The sequence below is a fragment of the Manacus vitellinus genome, unplaced genomic scaffold (assembly GCF_001715985.3).
Source record: "Manacus vitellinus isolate BGI_N305 unplaced genomic scaffold, ASM171598v3 scaffold_16_pilon, whole genome shotgun sequence".
In the NCBI taxonomy this organism is placed as follows: Eukaryota; Metazoa; Chordata; class Aves; order Passeriformes; family Pipridae; genus Manacus; species Manacus vitellinus.
Genome location: NW_021939189.1, coordinates 1,399,913 through 1,411,264, shown reverse-complemented (window position 1 = coordinate 1,411,264; position 11,352 = coordinate 1,399,913). Strand labels below are relative to the sequence as shown.

Below are 11,352 nucleotides of genomic sequence, written 5' to 3'. Positions count from 1 at the left end.
CTTGGAATTCTTTTTGCTTTCCCAGATTTTTCAGTTGAACTTGGAGCCATATTTACTTCCTGGTTTCTTTTTTTTTTTTTTTTTTAACGTTGTGCATGACATAGGAAAAATCTTTTTTTAGAACTGATGGGTCATTTGGGCTGATCTGTTCTTCTTAAAGAGTGACAAATGTGTAAATAGCTGGAATGCAGTTTTTCAGGAGATTCTTTAAAGTCAGAGAAAGGGGGAGGGAAGGAAGTTGATTCTCTTGTGTCCCAAAGTCCATGTCAGAGAGAGTTAATATTTCCTCTGGCGTGAAAAATATTTTTATAACTGGTTGAAAGTGCAGGTAACAAGTTTATCAGGAAAAGAGAGTTAAGGAATACTACAATTAGCAGATTCTTGTCTGAATTTTTTCATGTCCAAAACTGTTGATTGCAGCTCTTCGCTTCGAGCATTGACAAGGGCCACCTTTTGCCTATGAAGTCGTCTCAGAAAATCTTGCATTGATTTAAAAAAAAAAAAAAAAAAGGAAAAAAAGAAAAAAAAAAAGGAAAAAAGGTTTAAAAAAAAAAGGAAAAAAAAAGAAAAAAAAATCTTTAATCCAAGTAGCATTAGGTATTGCTGTATGATCAGTCGTATGGTTATTTGAAAGGTTCACATTATGTGGCATCAAAATCGTTTTTAGTGTTTTTACAGCATCCCTCTGCCACTAAATAGTTGACTTGAATTTTGCAAAACAAAATGTTTGTGTTTATATGTATATGTGTGTGTATATATGTATTTATAGATCCGTGTGTGTGAGTTCAAAGTGAGTTAAATAGTTTTTCCCATGCATGTGTATTTCATACATATCTGGCTGATATATATATTTCACCATACACCAATTTTATAATTTATTAAATGTCAGTTAAAAAAAAAATAAATAAAAGGATAGAAAATGGGAAATACTTATTTTTTAAACAGTCTGATTTTGAAGTGATTAAACCTACACTAGGAATATATCTCATACCTTGTAGTCATGGATACTAACCTGGTAACTTCAGAGCATATTTGCTATGATCTTTGTAAATCTGGAGTGTGGCTGCCCTGGGTTGTTCCGGGAGCGTGTCCCAGGCTCTGGAACACCAGGAATCCGGGAGAGCCCGCGGCTGCTTTTCCGACGCTCGTGGCGACGTTTCCATTGACTGTGTTGTTACAGACGACCCGAAGAGCAGCTTTGTGTCACTTTTTTTGGTATTAAAATCTCGTTATCGCATCCAAACTGACCCGTGGGAGTGTGTGGTATCCCGGGATGAGGTGACTGATGCCTGGTTTTGGGAAGGTGAGGTCGGCCGACGGCGTCTTCCAGTTCCTGCCGGTGCCCCCCGCGGGGGGAAAGGCTCTCAGTGCCCCGCTGGCATTTTTAACCTCAGTGCTCTGCAAAGAAGGGCCAGCAACGGTCTCCAGTCCTCCTTTGTGGTATTATCCATGTGCTTTGTGAGTATTCCTGTGTCGTGCCCGGGTGTTCCTGGAGCTGGGTAATTCTCTGTGCCTCTGACCACGGTGAACGTTGCTTGGTAGAAGTCTCAGTCTGAGTTCTCCGCCATTCCCCGCAAACCTCACTCCAAAACTTGGCTCCTTTAGGTCACAAGTCCTGGCTTGTGCTCCTGCCCCGTTCCCTGCAGGTGGCAGTTGCTGTGATCCTTAGGATAGCGGTCCCTTATCCCAAAATTCTTCCCTGAGAGGAGTGGGATGTGTGTTCCAGAGCTCCGTGTGTGTCCGTGCACACACAGCTCCTGGAGGAGCAGGGTGGCTTTGAGTCACTCCTGCATCCTTTAGAAGATGAAAACCCACACTAAACTATCCCTTAAAAACTTCCCAGCACTTCCTTAGGGATGGAACAGCAATCCCAGGCTTCCCCCCTCCTCTCTGTGGCAAAGATTCCATAACCCTTTCAAGGATGGGATGGCTGATGGCTTTTCCTTGGACTTTGGTGGACCTGCCTCCCAAAGCAGAGCTGAGGACTGTGAGGAGAATGTTTGAAAAGTTAATTTTTATTGCAGTTTAACATTTCAGGGTTTTAAGCACATTTTAAATAGAAAAGATTTTGGTTTTATCAGTGTAACTTGTTTTCTTTTCTTTTTTTTTTTTTTTTTAACAGAACTTAGATTTCTAACAAGGGAAAATTGCTGGTGGTCCCCGAAAGTGCTGCTGTTAATTGTTTTAATTAACAAAGGGAAAAAATGTATATAAGCAGAATATTAAAAATTACCATTAATTCCATGAATTTAAACCTGTCATTCATTGCCTTAAGACTTTTCTCCTAGTTTCCATACTTTGGCATGCCAAACCAGTAAATGGCTTTTAAAAATGTATAGTAGACCAATGTCAGTTTGTATAAAAGTACCAAGTGAAAATATTTATTATATGCATTGGAAAAAAAAAAAACTGGTTTACCTATTGAATGTTACCTGTTTCTGTAGAAATCTTTAGATGTAATAAAAAGCATTCAGTTATGTTGTGTTTCCTGAGGGGGGGGAGAAAAGGGAGGGAGGGGGCAGAGGGTGATTCCTGTGGTTCTTTTGGACCTGGAATGCTTTGCTTTTAGTTGGTTGTGGCTTGGGGTGTCTCACTCCTGTCCCTCCAAGCTCTGCCAGCCCTGCTTTGTTCCCTGACTGTGTCCCGAGTGTGATTCCTCTTTGCCAGCTTTCCTTTGGGAATGTTCTTCCCCCCCAGCCTGTTGGGATACAGCTGCCTTCTGGAGTAATCCAGAGGGACTGGGAGCTGCCCAGTCCCCGTGACATCCAGGCTTTTCCACTGTGTGTGTGAATGGATTTGTTCTCCACTGTCCTGGGCTGTGGGGAGCGACTGGATCAGTTGGAATTCGGCTCTTGGTGCCCACTGGGAGCAAGTGCTCTCCGTGAACTCCTGGTGTGATGAGCTGCTGATGCTCAGTGAGGGGTTTGCTGTGTCCTGGGGCTCGTGGAGCAAAGTTCTGGAGAGCTCTGGAGGCAGGGAATGACCTCCAGGGTGTGGGAAAGCTGCAGTGTCAGGTACGTGGGGGTTTATCCCAACACTGGGATTAACTGAGTGGTGGGAACAGACTTACCAGGGAATTCCCACCTTTTGCTCTCAATTTAACCTGCTCTTGGTTTTCCAGGGAATCTCACCTCTCATCCACTGTGTGCCACTTTTCTGGGGTGTTGCTCAAGTGAATATTTAGAGAAATTTGGTTTTCCTGCTTTATTTTCTATCCACAGAGTAGGAAGAGCTCATTAAGAACTAAGGGGTGTGTCAGTTTTCCAGGGAGCAAAGTTCCTTTCCCCTTGGAGTGTGACCTGCTCAGAGCTGGGACATGTCAGGATCCAAGTCTGAGCTTCCTGGGTTGGTCTGGGACTGCTGTGACATCCACAGGGACCTGGATCTGGATCAGGGGGGTGGCAAAACCAATTGGCAAAAACTGCTGCTTTTCTTACCTGCAGGACTGGAAGATCCTGGATCTCCTTCCTTTTCCTGCACAGCACTTGGCATGTCATGGAATCTCTTGTGCTTCCCCCCCGCCATGTAATATTCCATGAGGATAATCCTTATTTTACCTTTACAGAGACACTGATTTGGAGAGTTGAGATTTGCTCTTTGGGGTTTTTTTCAGTTTCTAACCAGGTTTGTGCCTGTTGTGCCCTGGGTGATGCTGCTGCAGCTTTGTGTGATCTTCCTGAGTGGCCTTTGTGTGTTCTGGGATAAATGAATCATGGAATGCTTGGGATTGGAAGGGATCTAAAAGATCATCTCATTCCAAGCCCCTGCCATGGGCAGGGACACCTCCCACTGTCCCAGATTGCTCCAACCTGGCCTTGGACACTTCCAGGGATCCAGGGGCAGCCACAGCTTCTCTGGGCATCCTGTGCCAGGGCCTGCCCACCCTCCCAGCCAGGAATTCCTTCCTAATCCATTGGATCTGCTGTGCCATGATTTAATTGGTGATTATTTCACAGAGCAAAGAGTGAGGGGATTCAGGATTAAAAAAGGGGAGGAGGGAGAGGAAGGGGCTTCTGGAGACAGAAGCCACATCAGACTCGTAGGAACGTGGGCTCTTCCAGAGGGTTTTCCAGGTTGCTGCTTGTGCCCTGCCTGTGCAAAGCTGATTCTGTGCCATTTTCCAGCTGGCTCCAGAGATAACCTGCTGAATGTTCTCCTAAATTCCAGCTACCCCTTTATGGATCTTACCAAGGCTGCTGAGATGGAGGGGGAATAAGATCAGCAGGAACTGCTCTGGGCCCAAGCGGTTTTAATCAGTCTGAAGTCAGAGAGCTGGGGAGGTTTTTGCTGGTGCAGAGAAGCTGAGCTTTGCTGGGCCCTGTTTTCCCTGCCAGGCTGTCTCTGGGAGCGTGTCCTTGGCACCCAGCCCGGAATGTGGGCACAGATCCGGGCACCGGGCACGTGATGGGGATGTTGACTTGGGGCACCAGGAGACCTTCACCACAGCTTATCAATTCTGCCACAATCCCCGGGCTTAAATGCATTTTTTTAACCAAGAATTATTTTTTTAAAGCACGCCACGTGTTGCAGGAGGGGAATGTCACGCTCAGTTTAATTTAAATAACTCACATTTTGTGACAGCGTTTCTCCAGAAATGAGGTGGGAACCTGTGTAAGTTTAAAGCACTGCTATAAAGGCAAAATAAGGCTTTTTAAAGGCAAATGATCCAGAAGTCCAAGTAGGAAAAATTGAAGTAAAACCAACTTTCAGGTCCTGCTTGTAGCAAACCTCCTGTAGGATTTCAGTAGTCGACCGTGGGAAGGCAAATGAGGCGAACAAATTCGTCGTATTTTATTGTTCCATTTGGCCCAATTTTGGCTTCTTTCAGCAGGTCATCAACTGGAAAAGAGCACAAGGAAGAGAGAAGTTTGAGTGGCATTTATTAGGGGTGTTGTGATCTTCCAGAGGAAGAGCAGCAAGGCAGGATTTGGGGTTTTCAGGGATTTTTATCATAAATAATAATTTCTGGGATCAGGGAGGTGCCAGCCAGGTGATAAACTAGTGTTCTTAACACTGATTTTGAATTCCATGTCTGACTTTCCAGAGCAGAGCTGTCCATCTCTTTGAGTTCCACATGGGAAAAACCTCACAAATTCTGTCCAAATCAGCTTTTTGGTAAGAACTGGTTGATTTAACTTGAATTGCAAACCTGTCCCTGTTCAAATCAGACCAAACTACGTGGGGATGCAGGTTTTTCGTGCCCATTTTTAAGTAGATTGGTGTGATTCTGCTTCATGTTGACGGGCCTTCAGTGTTTGAAGGCAGAGAACACCTTCCCAGCTGGGGCTCTGCAAACACTCGGGGGGGAGTTGTCACCAGCAGTGGTGACACTTCTCATTCCAGCTCTTGGCAGTGACAGCACTTATTATACCTGTCTTAAAACACTCTCTTCTGTACAGCCTAAACCATAAAAAGTACTTTTCTTGTCAAACAATGTCAAGGAAATAGAAGTACATCAGGAACGCAGCGCTGGATGACGCCGCTCCTGGGAATTGGATGCCACTTCCTTGGGATGGCAGGAGAGGAGGTGAATTCCCTTGGGCCTGTTTCCTTCACCCCTAAGAACAAACATCAGGGCATCCCAGCAGCTTTCCTGGGCTCAGTTCCTGGGTCAGGCATCTCGTGCAGCCCAGGGGAGCTTTGTCCTCCCAGTGCCCCCAGCGTGTCCCTGTTTTCCAGGATCACAGCTGGATGTGCTGCAGAGAGGATGGAGAGGAGCTGCTGGGTTGGGCACCTGCATTTTTCCTTTGATATTCCATTAGCAGGGAACTCTGTGGGTGTTTGGAGGCCGTTGGTTGACCCTGGAGACACTGGGATCACACATGGGATGTGCTGAGTACGAGTCCTCCATGCTCTCCTGCCCATTTTTCCTGGAATTGCCTGTCCAGGGCAGTGCTCCAGTGCCTTCCCAGTCCAGAACAGGTGAGAGCAGGTCAGTGGTGACATTTTCACCTGTGAACTACTTGGCTGAGGGCACCAGAACTTTTCTTCAGGCTGAACAACCCGTGGGTGTTTAAACCAGACCCCGAGTGCTCATCCTGGAGCACACGATGAATTTGCAGTTGCCAGTTTTGAAATTTGGGGGGGAAAACCATGGGAAGGGGGAAGAATTTAGGAGGAAAAAAGCTGGTTTACAGTAAATAGTTGTGGAAAGTGTCTCTGAGCAGCATCACCTGTTTGTAGGTCTGTTTGTATCAGTGAACTGAGGGGTAAGTGGAAGCAGCTGCAGGATTTGGGTGCAGTGGGATAAATGAGGGGCTGTTGTTCCTGTAAGGTGAGGAACAACTCCCTTTCCACAAGATCTAATCCTTACCAAGTCCTTCTAAGGACATAAATTCTAAAAATAATGAATTCTTCCCAGAGTGTTTGAAAACAACACAAGAAGAAATGTCTGAGTTTGGTACAAGGGCATTAATTCAAATGAGAGAAGGCTTTTCTGGAGCCACTGGAGAGGGAAGGGCTGTGCCAGGAGTTCCTGGGCAATGGCAGATGCTGATGAAATGGAGTCTGTCCTGGTATCAAATGGTTCCAGCAGCTCAGAGCTCAGGGGGAAAAGCCAAGGGGGGGAGTTTCTTGTGGAGAAGCAGCATCGCTTCCTGCATGAGGATCTGCACAAGTGAGATCCCAAAGGAATGGGAAATCCCCCTGCACCCCCCAAATCTTCACAGAAAGAGGTTCTTCCAGGATGCCCTTAATCAGGGTTAATGTCTCCCTGTCCTGGCTGTGTGTTCAGCCCTCAAAATGCTCTGGAAGTGTTTGCACATGGAAATAGCTTTGGGAATTATTAGTCCAGTTAAATTGAAGAAAACCCTTGGAAGAAATTCCTTGTTGGTGTGAAGCTGGGGATGGTGACTGCACTGAGCAGCTCTGGTTAAATCTAAATTCTATTTAACATCAGACAGGACAGTTCTTACCCCCTCAGGGAGCCTAAAGGGGTCTGTACAGGAGAGAAAACTCCCTCCTTGCCTGTGTTAAGAGTGTGGGAATGTGTTTAAAGAGTTTAAATAAGTACATAAAACATGTAGGGCAAAAAAAAATAATCCCAGAATGGTTTGGGTGGGAAGGGACCTTAAAGCCCATCCCATTCCACCCCCTGCCATGGGCAGGGACACCTTCCAGTATCCCAGGCTGCTCCAAGACCCGTCCAGCCTGGCCTTGGACACTTCCAGGGGTCCATCCACAGCTTCTCTGGGCAACCTGTGCCAGGGCAAAGAAGGTCTTGATCATCTTCACCTTCCAATTCCTTCCTGTTGTGCCCCTTGGGAGGCAAATTTCTGACAAACTGGACAGGTTTGGGGGTTTATACTTTTTACCCTTTCCCACCTCCTGCTGGCACAGGCCCTTCCTCATCCCAGGTTTGTCTGCAGAGGAAAATCAGGGAATGAGAGGACAGGGAGGGTCTGATCCAGGTCTCAATACCTTCCTCCTCAGAAAGCTTCTCCCCCAGCCTGGTGAGCTTTGCCCTCAGCTCTGCCACGGGGATGACTCCTCTCCTCTGCCTGTCGATCATGGCCAGCGCCGTCAGGATTTCCCTCTCGGGCTCCTCCTGCTTCATCTGCCTGTACATGATGTTCAGGAAGGTGGAGAAATCCAGCTCTGCGTTTCTGTCTGCCAAAGGAAGAGATTCTCCAGGAGTGGCTCAGTTCTGTGGGGTGTGTATCCAGAATTCAGCTTTCCCCTCCTCTTCCCCCCCCCAGTTCCCCTTCCCGGGGTTTCTCTTCCCTTTTGCCTGCCCCTGGTCTGGATCAGGTTGGGCCACTATTGAGGGCTTTCTCCTGTCTTAAAACCCCATTTCTAGCTTTGCTAAACTTGTGCTCTGAACTTGCATGCAGAATTCTTAATCCACCCCACTTTATCTCATAATTCTTCTTTAGTCTTTGTGATTTAAAGACCATAACCCTCCATATCTGCAGAGAAATATCTTTCTGTGCTCTTTTACTCTGCTGGTTGGACTGGACAGTTCCCCAGCCTCAAAATCCACATCCATGTGTTTGTCTCCCACTGTTCTGGAAGTTTTGGGGGTTTTACTGGCACTGTTTTAATCCGTGGGCTGGATTATGTTCATTTAGCACATCACAACGTGCTAAAATAATCAGGGTTTGGTGACTGCTCTCAGTTGTGCTGGTTCACCAGAGGGTGGATGTTACTCCTGGGCTCAAGGCAGCCTCCTGACCCCCCCAAAAAATGAATTTTTCCAACCCTAATGCAGGTGTTTTTGCTGCCCCTGCCCCGTGCTCACCGATCCTGTGCAGGTGGAGGTGTCTCTGCACCTCCCCCGGGGTCGGGCTGGCTCCCAGGCACCTCATCACTGCCAGCAGGTCCGAGGCCTTTATCTTCCCTTTTTGTTTCTTGTCATACAGGGAAAAACATTCCTTGAACTCTAATTAAAAACCAAAACTCCGTCAGGCCGTGTAAGATCACATTGAGCCGCCCGTGCGCCGGGGCCGCTCCCGCCGCCTGGATGGCGCTGGAAGGATTCCAGCAGGGATATCGTGTCGGCTCCGGGGTGTCTCCTTGCAGGGAGGGTGATGGACAGCGGGGGAAGGAGCCAAGGGCAATTAAAACCCCGGCTGGGGAACGCCGGAGATAATTGGGGTCCTTCAGCCTAACGAGGGGAGGCTCAAAAAGTGGGGCCAGGCTTTCAAACCTGGAGGATATTGTTTAAAAAAAGTGCTTTCCTCTGCCTCCCCGGGGGTGGGAGAGGGGGGTGAGAAGGCCGAGGGAGCGGTGGAGGAGGATGGGGGGATGGAGGAGGATGGGGCGGTGGGGTAGGGTGGGGATGGAGGGTGCCGGGTCTGCAGCATCCCCCTCCCGCACCCCTCGCCCTCTCCCCTTCCCCCTCGACCTCGGCGCTTCCCAGTTTCCCAGTGACAAAGCCAGGCTTGGAGCTGACCTAGATAAGGCTGCTCCCGTCCCCTTCTCCTCATCAGGCTCAACACTGACAGCAAGTTGTGCTGCCCGGGGAAAATCAGCCTGTTTTGGTGCCATCCTCCCCCTCTGTGCCCCCAGCCCTCCCTGCAGGGGGATGTGCAGGGTGCCTCTGGGTGCCCCTGGGTGCCGTGGCCTCCCCTGCCCCGCTGCCTCCTCCCTCCAATCCCGCAGAGCTGCTGAGCCCAGGGCCCCGCAGATTAACAGATTTGCAATAATACTCTTATTTCAGCTTTTCTTCCGCCGTTCCCGGAGCAAACCCAGTCCCAGGCCAGGCTCCCCTTTCCCAGGGAAGCCCCAGTGCCTCACAATGGGAATTTGTGCCCCCTGCACCCCCTAATTCCTCCTCCTCCTTCGCTCCCATCACACCTCAAACCTCCAGAGCTGCAGATGGGCAGCTGGAATATCCCCTGACCCCGATGGCTTGACCAGGGCTGAGGTGTTTATAGGAGTGGGAGGTGGCTGGTGACTCTCTGCTGGTCCCTGTGCAACCCAGCCTGGGCTCTGGGGGTGCTTTTGGGGGGGCTCCAAACAAAAACAGGGGGGGCATTTCCCTGTTCTCAGAGCAAACAGATCCCAGGAGAGCTGGGAGGAGGCCGAGGGGAGGGAGCACAAGCCCAGCATGAGACACTCTGGGGGAAAATGCCATTTTAATATCTATCCATCTTAATTTGTGAAGCTGATCTTGCTCGTTAAAACCCCAGAGGAGAACAGAACCGTACGTACCATTGATCTGATCCTGGGACAGAAACTTTGCCTGGAGAGGGAAAGGGGAGAGGAAAGGAAAAGAGAGGGGAAAAAAAACCCAAACAGCTTTAAAATCTGGCCGGGGGGAGCAGAGGGGGAGCGATTTGTAGGAGCTGAGACGCCGCACTCACCATGATTTTGGGGCCGATCCGGGTGTTGGTCGCTGCCCGTCGGGCTCGGAGGCGGCTGCTGCCACTTTTCTCCTCGATGAAGGGCTAAAGTCCCTCAGCCCCGGGGTGGAGGCGGCCCGGCTGTAATAAATACCCGCTGCTATGGCTACGAGACCTGATCCCTGCCTGGATCCCGCTGCCAGCGCCGCTCCCGCTCCGCCGGGAAAAGGGCTCTGCCCACCCTGCTCAGGACCCCGCTCGGGGGTTTGGGGGGGTTTGGGGTCGGGCTGGTTGGGTGTGATCCCCTCCAAGAGCTGCACACCTTGGCGCTGGGACACAAATCCGGCCCTGCTGGAATTTGCCGGGGAAGGGAGAGGGGGATTTGCAGCCCTGCAGGGCACGGCTGGAGGGGTGTGGGCACCACAGGGGTTAATTCAGGTGGGCACCCCTGGTGATGTCCCTGTGCCCTCCCGGGGGGTCTCGATGTGCCCCTCAAGCTCAGCAGAGCTGGGAGGTTGTGAACAGGCCGAGAGGGGATATTTGAGATGGTTTAAAAGCTCTTTATTGCCTGAGTTTTTATTTGTCAGCATTTAACAACTAGCAGGGGGTGAAGTAGCTGCTACCAGGCTGTGGTGGAGATCCAGAACCAAGGAGAAGACATTTAGTGACCATTCTAACATGGGCCCTGCTCTGTCACAGTGACACATCCAAGGTCCTGGAATGTGGTGGGATGAAGCTTCTCCCCTCCAAGCTGCTGCAGGAAGAACGTGAGTCACTCAGCTTTGGCCAAATGTTTTTATTCTCTGTGTTTTGCTGGAAGCTTGGGGGTTTTTTTTCCTCCCCCTGCCACTTGGATTGTGTCCCACAGGGCTCTGACACAAATGGCACAGAGCTGAACCCAGCCAGGGATGCAGCTGGAGAAGGGGGGAGCAGGAGCTGCTGCTGCTCATGTCCAGGGATCACCCCCCCCTCCCCCAATGCTCCTTTTGGGTTGTCTGTGGGGAATTGGCCCTTTTGGGCAGGAGCAGAAGCTGCTGTTGGCACAGACCTCACGTGAGAGGGGCTGGCACTGGATTTCACCCCTGCCTGAAGTGGTTTTTGGGCCGTTTGTGGGGAATTGACCCTTCCTGCCCCAGGTCTGAGCTCCAAAGTGAGGGTTTGACCCCGGGAGGGCTCCTGGGAGAGGCAGAGCCACCTGCAGATCCCAGGCAGGGCAGCTCAGCCCCTTCCTGGCACGTTTGCTCCTCTGGGAGCAGCGAGGGAGGAGCACATTCATCTCCCTGTGCCAAGAGATTCCTGGCAAACCACTCCCCTCCCAGGCTGGGATGCTCTGTGGGGTGACAGTGGTGCTGGGGGGGTTCACCACTGGCTGGGATGTTGCCCCTGCTCTGATACAGGAGGGCTTTGGTGCTGTCCCATAAGTCCAGCATGGAACTGAGCTGTGGAATTGTGAGGGCACACAGGGAGACACCCCAACTCTGCCTCTGAAGAGCTACACTGTACCCCTATTTTTGGGGGGGAATACCCCCTCCCCAGCCAGGTCTAGTTATCACACAGCACCTCCTGC

At 50.0% G+C, this 11,352-nt stretch overlaps 1 protein-coding gene across 1 annotated transcript; it reads right to left on the bottom strand.

Annotated features, from left to right (window-relative positions):
• Nucleotides 1–4,535: 4,535 nt before the first annotated feature.
• CALML4 (calmodulin like 4) lies at nt 4,536–9,917 on the bottom strand. Its single transcript, XM_018069554.1, has 5 exons — nt 9,807–9,917; nt 9,655–9,685; nt 8,240–8,380; nt 7,420–7,608; nt 4,536–4,839 (listed from the first exon to the last, which is right to left on the bottom strand). Exons 1-5 carry the CDS (start codon nt 9,807–9,809, stop codon nt 4,742–4,744), a joined length of 462 nt encoding a protein of 153 aa, XP_017925043.1. The 5' UTR covers nt 9,810–9,917; the 3' UTR covers nt 4,536–4,741.
• Nucleotides 9,918–11,352: the final 1,435 nt, after the last annotated feature.